The sequence below is a fragment of the Schistocerca nitens genome, chromosome 3 (genome assembly GCF_023898315.1).
Source record: "Schistocerca nitens isolate TAMUIC-IGC-003100 chromosome 3, iqSchNite1.1, whole genome shotgun sequence".
NCBI lineage: Eukaryota > Metazoa > Arthropoda > Insecta > Orthoptera > Acrididae > Schistocerca > Schistocerca nitens.
This window is the reverse complement of record NC_064616.1, coordinates 684,494,796-684,511,691: the sequence shown is the minus strand read 5'-3', so window position 1 is coordinate 684,511,691 and position 16,896 is coordinate 684,494,796. Positions and strand designations below refer to the sequence as shown.

General features: G+C 35.0%; 1 protein-coding gene across 1 annotated transcript in view; it reads right to left on the bottom strand.

Annotated features, from left to right (window-relative positions):
• LOC126248642 (protein artichoke) overlaps positions 1-16,896 on the bottom strand; it is a 191,114-nt gene that overhangs the window by 8,680 nt on the left and 165,538 nt on the right. The window contains exons 9-12 of the mRNA XM_049949825.1: positions 10,555-10,655; positions 9,864-10,059; positions 9,516-9,779; positions 2,019-2,250 (exon numbers count right to left, since the gene is read on the bottom strand). Coding sequence (XP_049805782.1) covers positions 2,019-2,250; positions 9,516-9,779; positions 9,864-10,059; positions 10,555-10,655 — 793 coding nt within the window. The remainder of the gene's footprint in view (positions 1-2,018; positions 2,251-9,515; positions 9,780-9,863; positions 10,060-10,554; positions 10,656-16,896) is intronic.

Here is a 16,896-nt window from a genome sequence, read left to right as displayed (position 1 = left end):
GCCATTATTTCCAGCAAACTGATAGTTTACCTGTGGATCCTACAGAAATGATAAAAATAATTCAGCAGATGTGAAGCCTAACTACTGTAAACATAATCACACTCAAAAATACAGTAGATGAGAAAATTGAGACAGTGTCTTTCAGTTAGAAGGATCAAAAACTATATGGGACGAATTTAATCCAATCCTGCTCAGGCATTTTGATTGTTGTTGTCCAGTTAGAACAGTAACAATATCATTGACTCACAATCAGAGGAAAAAAATGAGCTTGAAATTAACAGCTAGATTAGTCAAACTAAGACAGAATATCCATGACCTCTGTGTTGTACAGGTCATCTGCACTGTATATTTTTAAAAAAAGATATACCTAAATCTTAAGAAAAAAGTCCACACTGAATTAATGACACAGTTAGCAAATGTATGCCATGCCTCATAGAACATCATTAACAAATACTGTAGAACATATACAAATACAAAAGTGGACGCAACAAATATCTGACATGGAGGTCAACAAGTCCATAAAACGGTCTAATCTTTATAATGAACATTGTGTTTTACCAACTGGTGCCATAATTCCAGGCTCAGAACCACTTATCAACTCAACACATTGCTACACAATTGACAAGAGCTTTGAATTCAGGGGAGTAAAAGAACAAGACATAAAAAAATAATTCTATAGCTAAAATATGGCAACACAAATGGTTTGGGTGGTCTTTTCAGCACAGTAATTAAAATTTTGCAGATAATCAAGATAATTCTATAGCTAAAGATGGTCACTCAAGTGGTTTGGATGATCTTTCCACCACAATAATTAAAACTGCAAAATCTTCTGGTTAAACCAGTTACATATCTCATCAGCCGCAGCATCAAAGAAGATATGTTTCCCAGTGCACTGAAAATAAATGTAGTCAGACAATTGCATAAAAAGGGATCAAAGGGGAAAGCATCCTACAGCCAACATGAGATAATTTTTGAGTTAGTGTTGTCTCCTTGCTGAAACCAAATCAGTATTTTGAAAGGATTGCAATATCACAACAGCTGTCACAGAATTTTTGTATAAAGTCTATAGCTGTCTTGATGAAATGAAGAACATTGTGGGCATATTTTTATATCTCACAAGGGCATTTGCTCCAATCAGCCACACACTGTTCTCACAGAAACTGAGCAGTTGCAGTATCAGACACATGTCTCTTAAACTCCTGTCTACATACCTGAAAAATCATAAACAATGCACAAATATAAATTATCATGGGGTGAGAAAAAACAACATTCAGCCCATGAGTGAAACAGAAATGGAAGGTGTGCTGTAGGGATCAATATAGGGCCCGTTTTTGTTTCTTGTGTATTTAGATGATATTGTAAAAATTTCTAATTACCATACAATTACTTATGCTGATGCCACCTCTGTGATATTTTGTGGTGAAGATGGAGAGGAGATAACTCATTTTTGAACACATGGGACATCAGAAGTGATTAAATATTTTTGTAACATGGGTCCTAAGGTTCATACCAGGAAATTAGAATTACTGGAGTTCAAAGCAGGGCACTCCTGCCACAGATAAATAGGAAGTATTTGTGGAATTTTATATATAGGTAGTGAGGAGTGTAAATTCTTTGGTCTGCACTTGGATGGCAATCTTCAATGAGAAATTCATATTAACTTTATACACAGAGAATATGTAGTGCATTGTACTAGCTTAGCTGGCTGTTCAAAACAGTATATAATTGACTGCTGAGGAAATTCTAAGCTATACATGTCATGTATTGACCTTTGTAGATAAATATGATATTTATTAAAGTTTTGTACCCAAGTATCATATGTATTTAAACTTTGTACACAAATATGATATGTATTGACCTTGTACATAATATGATATTTGTCAAAGTGATTATTTAATGACCGCATGCAAAAAGGAATGTAAATAAATTAAAAAAATCAAGGGAATAGCTAACAATTACAAAGCTTGACCCTCAAATCTGAAAAGAAAATTTTTAAATAATATTTACATGTAACTTACTTTTTAACATTTCTGAATTTTATATCAGGATTGACATCAAAGGCAGGATCATTTTTATATTCTCGCTCAGAGTCACAGGTCATCTTGTCCTCACTGACACTACTAAGAGATTGGTTGAACAGATATTCTGGTTGAGCACAGTGAATATCTTTCCAGTGCTGTTTGACATTAAGCTGTGATGACATCCAGTGCTTCAATGGACGCACAAGGCAGTTACATGATAAAGGATTTCCTGCAATGGATTATCATTATTGCTATTGTTGTTTTTATTGTTATTACTACTAATATTCTTAATATTATAAAGCACTGATATACACAACAATATATAACTTTATGATCTAATTGTTTTGAAACTCATTTTCATCTTTGTACTTACATTTAAGCTGCAAAGTATCATTAACATTATCAGTTGTAAAGTTTGTTTTCTTTGCTGACGAAACAAACATTGTGATAAATTGTAAATCAAGTAGAGTTACTTAAATTTCAAATGGGTTCTAGCCAATACATTGTCATCGTATCATGTTAAATAAATAAAATAATTAAAATTAAACTTTGAAAAAAGCTGCAAGAGACTTACATCCATCATGTGAATAAAATATGGAGACATGCAGTTGAAACAGGTGTCCAGTGTTAAATTCTTACAATAGGACCTTTATAATAAATTCAGTTAGGTAGAACATTTTGTAGAAATGCTGAAACAACTTGACAAATCTTTATTTATAATGGATATGCTGTCTGGAGCAGCTGAAGAGTACCAAAGAAAGCTTACATACTATACTTTCCTTCATCCCATACTATAATACACTTTAATATTCTCTAGTAATTCATCAGATAAGTTAACATTTTCTGAGCCCAGAAATGGACAATATGAATAATTTGTGGTGTAAATTTAGGAACATTCTGCAGGAGCCAGTTGAAAAAAATGAGTATACTACTTAATTCTTCTCAGTATATTTATTCTTAGTGAAATTTGTCATAAATAATGTATCTCTTGTTGGTTTTTGACAGCTCAGTTCATGGAATCATTGCTGGGAATAATCTACATAAAGACTTACTGTCACTGACTTTGGTGCAGTAATGTTTTATTATCAGGAACACACACACACACACACACACACACACACACACACACAAGCTGATGAGCCAAAACATTATGAACACTTCGAACTTGTGGGCACATGACATAGTATCATCAGAGCAGAGATGAATGGGGAATCATTCTAACAACAACACAGATTACAAATGGGGAAATCCACTGACATAAGTGACTTTGACAAAGGGCATATTGTTATAGCTTGGATCCTGGGAATAAGGATCACAGAGAAGATGAAGTTGGTTGGCTGTTTACATGCCACTGTTGTGAGTGTCTATGGAAAGTGGTTGAAGAACAGAAAAACTATGAGTAGGCAACAAGATGCTGGATGTCCACACCTCATCTCAAGATGTAAAGTTCAGATGTTTGCCCACACTGTAAAGCAGGATAGGTAACAATCCGTATCATGTCTAACGACAGTGCACAATGCTGGTGCAGGTTCAACTGTTTCAGAACACACTGTTCAGTGTGGATTGTTGAACATGAGGCTCCACAGTAGATTATGCCTACCTGTTCCCATGTTGATTCTGTGTCATCATAAGTTACCGTAAGCACAGGGTCATTGAGATTGGACCATGAATCAATGAAAACATGTTGCCTGGTCAAATAAATCATGTTTCTTGTTGATCATCATCTCTGGACAAACTATGGACTGACATGCATCCCATCATGGTTGATGCCTTTTCCAACAGCTGTGGCATCTTCCACCAGGATCACTGGCTGAGTGACGAGGCCAGACTCGTGCAGTGGTGATTTAGGGAGCATGATAGTGAACTAAAGTTGATGTCTTGGCCACGTAATTCATCTGATCTGAACCCAGTGGAACACATCTGGGACACTTATCTGGTACCTGCCTGCACTCACAAACCAGAGGCCTATAATGTACAGGGATTGCTTTGACTTGCATAGACAACTTGTGCCACATGTCCCTGGAAGTGTATTAAGGACTTGTTGAATCCATGCCATGCAGAATTCCTGCTGTATTGCATCCCAAAGGTGCTGGATCAATGAGCTATTAAACAGATATTCGCATTGTTTTTTAATCTCTCTCTCTCTCTCTCTCTCTCTCTCTCTCTCTCTCTCTCTCTCTGTGTGTGTGTGTGTGTGTGTGTGTGTGTGTGTGTGTGTGTTTTGAGCCACTGAAGTGTGTGTGTGTGTGTGTGTGTGTGTGTGTGTGTGTGTGTGTGTGTGTGTGTGTGTGTGTGTGTGTGTGTTTTGAGCCACTGAAGACTAGCAAAAATTTTCCCGAACCATAATTTATTAGCACATTTTCCTAACACACTAATAAATTGTGAGATGGGCAAGTTTTTTCAGTCTTTGATGGTTCACCTGAGGATGATTGGCAGGTGTTCAGTTGAAATGTCACGCAGGGAAGTGAGCACGACCAGCTTCCAGCTCAAAACTTTTATGAATGCTCTGTTTGCAGAGCAAATTTTAAAATTAACATGTATTATGCATTTTTTCTTAAATCTTCCACAACTTCGAGAATCTCTACACTATGAGTTTATGTTCTGACCAGTGTATCTAATATCGTCAAATCTGCCACAACCTTTCGCTTTTCAATTTTGTATAGTGCAGAGTTTGTACACATTTTTCTTTCATTCTGCAGCAGCTTTTAGTCAAAATTTCATTCATTTCACCTTCACTTTTAGAAACATATTTTTAATCCCTGGAGGCTAGACATCATGATAGATCAAGTCAAGGTTTGGAACATGGATGACCTATATTATTCATGATATATTCAGTATTTTTAACACTAGTGATTCAGAAAACTGCAGTAAGTGAGTACAGTTCTTATAACTCATGATGTTCCCCTCTGTCATTGACTTAATCTTATTCTGTTTATTGAACACACTCATCACCACCAGTCGTAGATCATTGTCTTTATCTGAATATTTCTTATTTTATCCCCTGTGTCCTTATGCAAGATATATTATGTAGACAGTACAGCTGTAGCATAGTCCAACCCTAATACCTGTTCTCAAAACATGATAAAAGATGAGTCAGCATTATCTGACAGTTTCTGAATTTATGAATGATTTATTATGTGGCGATAAAGTTGTGGGAAGAAAGGAACACAATAGTACGGATTAAAAGTTGTAACACATATCACAGCATCATAATCAGAAGTTCATTACATACCTAAGCACTAGAAACCATAATTACCTGTCAGAGCTTTTTCCCTACATATTTTTATATGTCCACTACTGTACTGCCTTTCATTGAAAAAATATTAATATGACATGTCAGTATCTTGATGTCTATATTTGTTGTACAAGTAAACTATGTACTTTGTAAAACTGTGATTCATTGTTAGAAAGAAGTAAGCCAGAGGTTTGCTATTTTATTTTCTCTAATATTGAAAGGATAAGTCCAATCAAACACATCTCTCTAGAATGGTATTATCATAGCCAATGATGCTTACATATGTCAGCAACTCATTTGTGAGAAAAACAGTTTTTGTCGATTTTCTCAATTCTAGAAAAAATGACTTGGTTTGTTTTATGGAGTGACTGATTCAATTAAAGAAGGATTTTATGCCTTCTGGGTATTGACTTTCCCTTCAGTTATCATCACTAGCTACAGAAACATCATCCATCATTATCGGTGCTGTGATAATGATCTGAATCCAGAATGAGATTTTCACTCTGCAGCGGAGTGTGCGCTGATATGAAGGAAGTTTCAATGATCTGAATGTTTTAGTTGTGACTCAAACAATGACAAGATCAAGGTACAAACAAATTCTGCCCATCATTCATTTATTAGTATGTGTCCCCTTAATACAGATAAACCAATACATTTAAGTGAAACTGGAACCCAAAATAATCGAGCTCATTTCCCACATTTTGTTGCTATAGCCTATGTGGGAGATGTGAAAACAGTGCTCTTAATAATGTTGAATCATGACTTCATTCAAGGCATATCCCATGTAAATGTGAGGAAAAACTATTTTAATCAGTATGATTTCTCAAGAACCAATGTATGTTGATGATGATGCCACTGTGACTGGACACAACTGTCAAAATACCTTTTGAAAAAAATAATTAAATGCCAAAAAATCATAGTTGACTTCATTTTCTTTATACTAATACTTCTTTATGACCCACTCTAATTATGTAACAATTACTTTAAGAATAGTTGATGTCAAAAAAGAAAAATTAGGACAGTAAAGGTTTAGTAGGATCCCTGTGTATTGAATTTGACAACCAGGAAGTCGACTCAGACAACTAAAAGCTAGTAATAATTCTGACCTCCTGGATGGAAAACCATAGTTTTCTAGAGTCCTTCTGTGACAAAAATGTGTCCCATGAGTTTCATGCAAATATTGTCCATAGCAGACAGAACCATTCAGATATGTATATATTCCTGGGATGGTTCTCCAAAGCCACTAAAATTTTATCCCTTTGAAACTGATCTAATTACGATATTGCCATTTCAGTGTTATTCTGATGATGATGCACTGTGATGACCACAGCCACTATTAAACACATAAGATGAATTCCAAGTTGTGAATAATGACTACCATCAGTTGTAGAATGGAATGACAACAATGAAAATTTGTGCCAGACTGGGAATAGAATCCGGATTTCCCGCTTATCGCGAGCGGTTGCCTTACTATTTGGCTATCCACGCACGACTCACAGCCAGACCCAAACTTCCATTTGTTGTCACCTATACAGCTATGATCTGTACTTGCACATCCATTATGTGTATTCCCGTACAGATCACAAGTTGTGCTTGAAAGTTGCATGCCCGGTACCGGCAGATAAATACAATATTGCAGTGCCAGTGCTATTCTGATTGCTAACAACTACCACTCAGTCTCATTACTGACAGCGTTGTCCAAAATTCTTGAAAAAGTAATGCATTCAAGAGTAGCTTCACATATTTGTAAAAATTAAGTACTAACGAAACGTCAATTTGGTTTTCAGAAGGGCTTTTTAACAGAAAATGCTATATATACTTACACTGATCAAATATTAAATGCTCTGAATAACTTAACATCACCCATTGGGATATTCTGTGATCTCTCAAAGGCATCTGGCTGTGTGAATCATGAAATTTTTCTAGATAAGCTTAAGTATTGTGGTATGAGTGGGACTGTATGCAAATTGTTTAACTCATATTTAACTCGAAGAATACAGAGGGTTGAAATTAACAGTACAGATAATTTGCATAAATCACCAGAGTCCTCTAACTGGGGAGGCATCAAGAATGGTATCCCACAGAATTCCGTCTTGTGTCCCTTATTGTTCTTAATATATATTAATGACTTGCCACTCTATATTTATAAAAATCAAAGCTAGCTTTTTTTGCTGATGATACAAGTAATCACCCCCTCCCCCCCCCCCCACCCCCTAAAAAAAGAGAGAATTAGCTAAGGAAATTGTAAATACTATCTTCCAGAAAACTGTTGAGTACTTGTCTGCAAATTCTGAGAAAACACAGTATATACAATCTTGTACAGAAAATGGCATAACACCATGGATAAATATAGACTTTGAACAGCAGTCTGTGGCTAAGGCAGAATATTCAAAATTTCAGGTTGAACTGAATGGAACACATTGATGACCTTCTGAATGGTTAGGTTCAGCTCCTTATGCTGTGAGGGTTATTGCAAATTTTGGCGATAAACAGATCAGTAGGTAGCCTACTATGCCCATTTTCATTCACTGCTTTCATATGGCATCATATTTTGGAGTAAATCATCACTAAGAGAAAAAGTATTCATTTGCCCAAAAGCATGTAATCAGAATAATAGCTGGAGCCCACACAAGGTCACCTTGAAGGCATTTATTCAAGGAGCTCAGGATATTTTAGAGTACCTTCATAATACATATATTCACTTACAATTTTTTTTATTAATAATCCATCCCTGTTCAAAAATATCAGCAAAGTACATAGCAGCAACACTAGAAGAAAGGATGATCTTCACTATTCTGGGTTAAATCTGACTTTGGTACAGAAAGGGGTGAATTATGCTGCCACAAAAATCTTTAGTGATTTGCCAAATAGCATTAAAAGTCTGACAAACAGCCAACTAGCATTTAAGAACAAATTAAAAGAATTTTTGACTGATAACTCCTAATCAATAGATGAATTTTTAGATATGAAGTAGTAACCATATATATAAAAAATATCATGTAAAGAAAACTTATGTGAAACTGACACATTCCACATCATTACGAAATGTCGTATTCATTATGTATGGAACAAGGAAATGTGTGTTTGGACTATACTAAAAAAGAATTGTTTCATTGCACCATTATGCAATTTTTAAAAAATGTGAAATTCTGATATTTTAAAACAGAAATATGCAAGTCACTATAGAAAAAAGTTGATTGACCAAACAATGATGTTAGTAATAGAATACTTAAAATATTTTTACCATTGGTAGCAAACCTGGTAGTTATTTGGTTTGCTGGTTAGTGCTCCTAACAATAATATTATTAAAATCTGTTAACTATATTGGATGGGAGGCCCTAAAAGGCATAAAAGATTAGTTTAAAATAATTACAGTTATTTGTAATTTGTTATAATTAATAAATATATTAATCTACAGAAAGAAATATTTATGACCGTCTTAGTGTCACCAGACATACTCGTGGACATGCCCTCACAGTAAAGTAAAATCATTGTAGTCTTAACAAAGGCAATTGTAAGTAAATGCTGATGCATAACAACTAATAATTTTATCAGACAAGTCATTAGTCAATAGATTGATTTTCTTTATAATGTAGTGAGAATTAATATTTGGTTCCACTTACAATCCCCAAAATGTCTAAAGATGATTTTTCCATGCCTTGAGTACACTATCATAATTCGTGTGATCATATCACCTAGGAATATAGGATGAGGAAGTTAATCTTGTTCTGAAAATGGTATATCCACCGTAAAGTTTGTAATGTGATAGGCCTATATCATGTTATAAATAGGTGGTAACCCAAGCATCAAATTTGTTCACTGGTTTCTCAGCTGGTCTCAAGATGGACATGAAATGGAGTGTGAATGCAATCTCTCCTCCCTTAATGATATTGCCAATTTTATGTCATCAATGGGCAGCATACTTATGGTTTAGAAATAAAGTTATTACATGAACTATACTAATAAAACCAAACACCAACACTGAGTCAGTCTTTCTCTCTGTAACTTAACACACATTTACTAATGGCCAGGAATAGCATGTAGGCACCTATAATATCCCATTACTAACTGCACAACAGAATATTTGTTCAAATTGTCCTTGAATTATGTGCTGTAATATGCATACAATAAATCTTACATTTTGTTTCCAAGATACATTTAGGCAGTAGGGAAAAGAGTGAAAGGAAAAAGATAAGCTTAATTAAACTTATTGCAACCTTCTGTTGCAATGAATAATGTATATAGAAAATTACAATTACCTGAAAATAGCAAATCAGTTCCATTCTTGATTAATGGCATGATCTCATATGGAAATTCTCTTATTTCATTATTCCTTGCATCTATATGTAATAACTGTGATTTTAAAGAAGATATTTGCTTTAGAGGCAAGTTCTTTAATTTGTTGTATGACAGATACAATGAAGTCAGATTTGGTGGTGGCCCAAACACATTTCCTGGCAAATCTGTTAGTTCATTATGAGACAAATCAAGCACTTTAAGTGCTGTCAAGTTTCCAAGTGCATCTGGAAAGTATTTTAACAATTATTATTATTATATCACTTTCAAATGAGATTACCAAATATACTGCAAACTTTGCTTTTACTCACTTGTCCTTATCTCATTTATAAGATTGTGGCTCACATTAAGCAACTGTAGCTTCTTAGTCCCAAATGTTATATCATATGACAGTACTGGCATTGTGTTATAGCTAAGGTCAATTTCTTGCAAACGATAAGGTATCCATGGATTGCTAGGAAATGTTTTCCTTGTTATGGAGGATATCTTGTTGTTACTCAAATTCACCTAAGGACATAGAATGCACTATAATTAATATTTCAAGAGACTTTTTCGTTGATATATATTTGTTTTATATATAACTCAGGAACACACTGGGCTCTTCATCTGTGGAATCACAAGAGACTTCTCCATTCTTAAGCCAAATGGTCCAGCCCAAGTTGACCCGTATTGACATGTTGGAGAGAAGAATATTAGTTAGGGTTTATGAAATAACTATTTGAGCTGTTAGCTTAGAAAGCAGAGTGCACAGTTTTATTCACAGACATATGGGAAAAGGCATTTGAAAAGATCAATATAGCAAGAGTTTTTAATGGAATTAAATTAAAGAGAGAATAAAGAATTAATTATGTTAACTACAATACTCCTACAATTATTTTTCTGTTTTGTACAAGGATAAAAGCTACTTACTGTTGTATCAGTGGATGCACTTTATTATGAAGCTGAACTAGTTTACGCAGATTCATGGTACTGCAACTAATTTTCTATTCCACAGGTACTTACTCTTTCTAGTGAGAGGCAGTCATCCAATAAACCATGTGTCTTGTTATCTAACTTCTCCAGGTAGTTGTGTGAAAGGTCTAATGTGCGTAATGAAACCAGACCTACAAAATTTTTTTATGAAAATAGTAACTCCAGTCACAAAATAATGTTATGAAATGAACCAAGGTCCAGTATATTGGAATATTTTGAAAGTATTTACAAAGATAATCATGCTTTCAACATTTAATTTCATTTTTGCTTGAAGCTATTCTGATTTCCATGTTGCTGAAGGCTCAATACACTTATGTGTAAAACTGAAGAAGGAAAATAACTTTCACATGATGTGTCACTGCCAATTAACGTAGCTTGATGAAACTTGAACACTACATAGAAAGAATTGCTACAGTGTAGTCTTGAAGGTAATTGACAGAAATATGGAATGTGACAAACAGGAATGACACTTTTGTTGAAAAACAATAATTACACTGAAGTCACCATGATTCATTATGGTCACCTGGACATTAAACATGGTGGCACATGGCTCTTAACAGGGTATTTGATCAGCATGGATGGCAATGAATTCTCTGAAAGATGCTCCCATGTTGGTTACAAGGCCGGTAAGAAGTTATTGCGATAAGGTGTTCCATTCCTACGTGAGTGTGGCTGACAACTACTGGATGATCATTGTTGCATGTGGACATGCTGCAGTATGTTTCCCCAATGCATCCCACATGTGCTCAATGAAATTTAAGTCAGGGAAATTGGCAGGCCAGTCTATTCACCAAGTATCCTCTCATTCTTGTGGTAGGGCATTCCATTCCTACACCAGCACAGTTGACAACTGCTGGATGGCAGTTGATGCTAACAGAAATTTGCAGTACATCTCCTCGAGGCATCCCACATGTGCTTGATGGGATTTGAGTCTCAGAAAAAGGTAGGCTAGTACATTTGTCAAATATTCTCTCATTCCAAGAGCTCCTCTACTTGCATTATTCCTTGTGGTCATGCATTGCCATCCATAAAAATGAAATCAGTGCCAAATGTACCTCTGAAAAGATACACATGTGGAAGGGGTACAGTGTTAAAATAATGTTGACCAGTGAGTGTACCACGTTCAAAGATTTGGAGGTCAGTATGCCCAGGCAACCTTATGTATCCTCACACCATAACTCTTGGATCAGCAAAATGATAATATTTGACAATGTTCCTGAGTGCATCACGTGTTCTGACTTCTTGCCATGTGGGGGTATGTAAAGCATTGTTGAACGTGATAATTTTGATCGTCCAGAAGTTATGACGTGGGGAGGCATAATGTCGCACGGGTGTTCTGAAAAACTTTGGACATAGTTCACTCACTAGTCATCATTATTGTAACACTGTACTCCTTGTCCAAGTGCGTCTTATCGGGGGTGCATTCGTCTGTGACTTCATTTTTAAGGATGATGGTGTGTGGTGTGTGACTGCATCAATGTGGAATGCCTTGGGAAGATGTACTGCACATTTCCATATGCACCAACTGCATCCAGCAGTTGTCAACTGTGGTGGTGTAAGAATGGAACTCCCTCCCACAAAAGCTCTTTACCAACCTTGTGGCCAACATGGGAACACATTGCACGGTATGAATTTCCATTGTGATGATCACACAACTGATTAAAAAACCATGTCATGTCCAGGTGGGGGGGGGGCGCATCATGAATCACGGTAAGTGTATTATTCTATACTATACTATTCCAAGTTTCTTTGAGCTATGTTGCTGGGCATTGACACATAATGTGAAAGTTACGTTCGTCCATAAATTTTGCACACCAGTTTACATTCCATGTATGAAGTTTCATGAATGTTAGTAATTTCAAAAGCAGTTACACAAGCTTTTCTCTATACACATATTTATTTGGAATTATGGCATAATATCATTCCTATTGACACAAAAATATACAATGAACAGTTCAGAGGATGTTCCAACCAACAAAATTGAAGTTAGTTTCATCATGAGCTAACATCTAAGCTTCTACATTTTTAATAGTTCAGTATTCTTAGGTATTAATGTTACAAATTAGCGTCATGAGTATGACACTAGTCTTGTGAAAGACTTGTAGGACATTCTGTGATTATAAAAGGGGAAAAACTACAAGTACAAGGTCTATATGAAAACAACCACCAAACTTTCAGTTGCTGTTAAGGTATTGTTTGATGAATGTTGAGTGCAAGGAAGCTATGGCCTCCAGAGGATCATTACTGAACAATTAAACTGTATCCTGGTTTTGTCCTAATTAACTTTTTCTGTGATTACTTGATAAGTGTGACAAGAGTGCAAACAAAATATTTACATTAAATCATGGTATATGCAGTTGACAATAAAGTCACTTCTCCTTTGTATAGCTCACATCTGAAAGTCTCACTCAGTAGATTGGTTGCAATGGTCCTGTTCCATAGTCATTTCATTTACAAAATATGATGCACAGGGACACATACATGCAGTCATCAAGTGGACCTACTTTATGAAACTTCAGTGAAAATTTTCATTGATGTATGTGCTAGGACTTTTACAGCTGCTATTGTGTTTCAGTCCCCTAAGATGTCCAATGAACAGTCATTAGTGATCACAGCAGGCAAAATCTGGACAGCTAGTTTAATAAAAGTTATCTGTTATAATGTAGTAGGTGCTGAACAGTATCCCAATGAAGGTGTACAAGTTTTGCAAAGAGTTATTGCATAATTCGTGTAATTTTGTTCATAACTTTTGGTTATCCATTACATTTACATGGTAGTACAGATACTAATTAAGTGCTTATTTAATTAGTTTATTTCCATAGATATCAAGAATCTAAATAAGCTATTGGAGAACACAGGTTTCTTGTCTCAATCAATTCAGTAGACATAACTAAAAAACATCTGAATGTTTGTCAGTAGGCCTCTTAAATCAATCATGTAAACAGACTATTAAACTATAGATTTTTTAATTATTTACAAGGTATACACAAGAAAATATTGCAGTGTAAACGTGGAGGATCATTTCAACATTGAAGCACTTTACAGTTATTGTTCTACTTGAAGTGAGAAACCCTTGCCTATGTCTAACCCAAAACCTGACTCATCCATGCAGAAAACCTTTAGAGAATCACAGTTGTTTATGAAAAAAGAAAATGGAGAGAAAATAATTACCTAAATCTATGTTTGTGAATGTTAGACTGAGTTACACAGCAACTGAATGAGATACAGCCATTAAATTCATTCCTGACTGACAAAATTCATTCACAATATGTTTATTGTACAATATGCATATTTGTTTGCATGACTGCTGCATGGTATCTTCTAGGAGCCCAGAAGGTTGTACAAAACTGTATTGATATTTGGAAGTATGTAGTACACGTAGTCAATAATTTGTTTATATATTCCTTGAAACTAGTAGAAAATGCATGCAGCTTTCTGTCCATACTTTGTATGTCACTAAAATTACATATAACTATTTCAAAATGAAATAAGGATTTACGTTTTTGTTCTTGAATAAATGAAAGACAAAGCATTTCCATTGCAGTACACATACTTACATGACACTTTTTCTGGTTTTGTTATTACAAAAAACACAACCAATGCTTCAATTGTAATTTAGTTACGAACTATATGCTTATTCACATGGAATGAAATTGATTTACTGTATATACAAGAATTGTTATTGATTCCAAAATTACTGAAATGTGTACACTGTAAAAATATCTCATTTTTTGAATTTTCTGAACAATTGTAATTTTATGAATGTTGATTCTCCCGAGGAATGCTGTGAATAGTCTTGAATAACACATGCAACATGCAAGATACCATTTAAACTCAGTGGAAACCACATGAGCATTTAAATGCATGATGGTAGTTTTTCAGTTAGTGTCACTTGTACATTGAAAGATTTACTCATTTAATTTTATACAAAAATGGCGCTATCAGTATCCTATAGTTCATCCAAGACAACACAAGAAAATCACAGGCTTTATTTATAGATATGCTGCATTTTGACTGAATAGGGGGAAGGAGGTAGGTTCAGACATTGTTTGGTGATTTTAATAACTGTATATAAAACATACAGAGTTTTCATGTGATGTTTCACAAATCTTCAATATTCATGTTTTGTTTCAACATGTTGGTGTCTATGATACCCTTATTAATATTTCCACTATACATCATAATTACATCTGTCACTTCTGCTGTTAGTCTACCTTTGTGGGATAGCTTAGATGAAGAGCTCCTGACATCTGTAATACATGCAAGGAATATTGATGGTGTGTTAACTTTTCAGTATAGTTCTTATGTCACTATATAATATTAATAATGCATTTAGGGTGGAATATTATAGGAAACTGTCACAGTTGCAATGAAAGTACTTGCATGATACAAACATATGTTCATCCCTTAGTCACAAGTTAGGAAAAGATACTTCTCAGTTCAGTGTAAATCATAAGATTACAAGAAAGTGTTATAGAGGACTTAAAATCATAGAGACTGCTGCTGCCAATAACACCATCTGCTATCTTTCATGCTGTGACATAGCTACTGTACAGCAGTGTGGTGCATGGCATGAGATGCTAAGTATGTCAGCATATTAATTTGAGAATTCTATTAATGCAGACTAGTTCTTTATCAATAAAAGAAGAAGAACAAAAGTGCTTAACTTTGTGACAAGATCAACTTACTCAAAATGGAACATCATCTTGGACAGGTTCTCTTGCAAAAGGGTCTCTGGTGTATGAGGGCTTTCCCAGCCGAAGACCATTTCAATAAGCTTCTTCTGGTGTCATGATATGATAAAATGAGCAATATTTTGACTACTATTGCAGGCAGCCTTCATCAGAATGATTTTCACCCTAATGAAGACTGCCAGCAATATTAACATAAATGACAAGTTTTATCACTTCACACACCCAGAAAAAACCTACTGAAAAACCTCTGAAGCATTAATTACTGAAGTGGTGACCCCCATAACTTCTATACTCTGCAAACTATCTAATGGTGCATAGAAGGAATGACCCATATGAGCCCAGATATCTGAATTTGTTGTCATAGTCATTTTGTGAGATCCCTGTAAGAGAAAGTAATAAATTACCTGACTCTTCTTGAATATATGATCTTGGAATTTTCATGTGCCAACCCTCTGCAGGTTTTCCTGCAATTTGCTACAGTTTTTCACCATTGCAACTTCTCCAAAGACATGTGCAAACAACCTAAGAGAACTTCTGACATTATCCATCAGATTATTTGTATAGACAATTGATATTAATCACCCTATTACAATTCTCTGGGTTTGTCTTAAAATTACTTTTACATCTGATGATTTTGCCTCATAAAAACAAGAAGTTCTTTATCTCAGAAAGTCTTGAATCCAGACAAAATGTTGGTCTAATATTCTGCAAGCTTGTAGTTCAACACAACTGTAATGAATATCCTCCAGATGTAGTCCACATATCTCTTCATAAGTTCAGTAGTAACTACTGTTTTTAGAATGTAAATGGCGCCTCTTTGAGTACAGGCACTTTTTCCTATAAATTCATTATTGTGCCCCTTCAGGATCTAAACCTGTATTGTACAATGAAAACATCTTTGCTTAACCAACATGAAAAGTTGGAAACCATCGTTATGCTGAAAGAAGCAATGGTTGATAACAGAAAGAATTTTTTCTTCAGTGCATAATGGTTAATACTCTGAGAAAATCAGTCACTGAAATTACATAGGCAGCTGCAGGATATGATGACAACAGTGTGTATGATCAAATTTATTGTTGACTCATTACTGCCCAAAACAAATGAATGACACCTACTCAACATCATAGAAATAGGGATTGTATAAGACTATTATTCAAGAAGGAATCTGGAAAATAACCCTCTGACTACCAGCCAACTTGTATTCTATCATAATTGTCTAAGATTAACAAGGCTAAATTTATCTTCAAGTGCCGTACAGTGGTTCACTTTGCACCTTACAATCCACCAAGTTATGTGTCATTTATTTATTTTATTTATTCATTCATGCAGGGATAATCATACAAAGATATGGGATTTTTCAATTTAATGCAATGAAAATAAGTAGTTCAAAAACAGAGAGAACATGTGGGCAACTGTGCCCTTGATGGAGGAACCATCCTGCCATACGCCATAAATGATTTTTTTTTTTTAAACCTTGGAAAATCTAAATCAGGATGGCTGGTCAGAGCCTCCTGAATATGAGGTCAATTTCTTAACAACGGCACAGCCTCATTTTAGTGATCCCTTTTGTACGAAACTTAGAACATAGTTTTCATCTTCATCACTATACACACTAAGGACACATGTTGGTGATATCTGAACCATGAACATGCTGTTATGTCCATTGTATTAACTACAG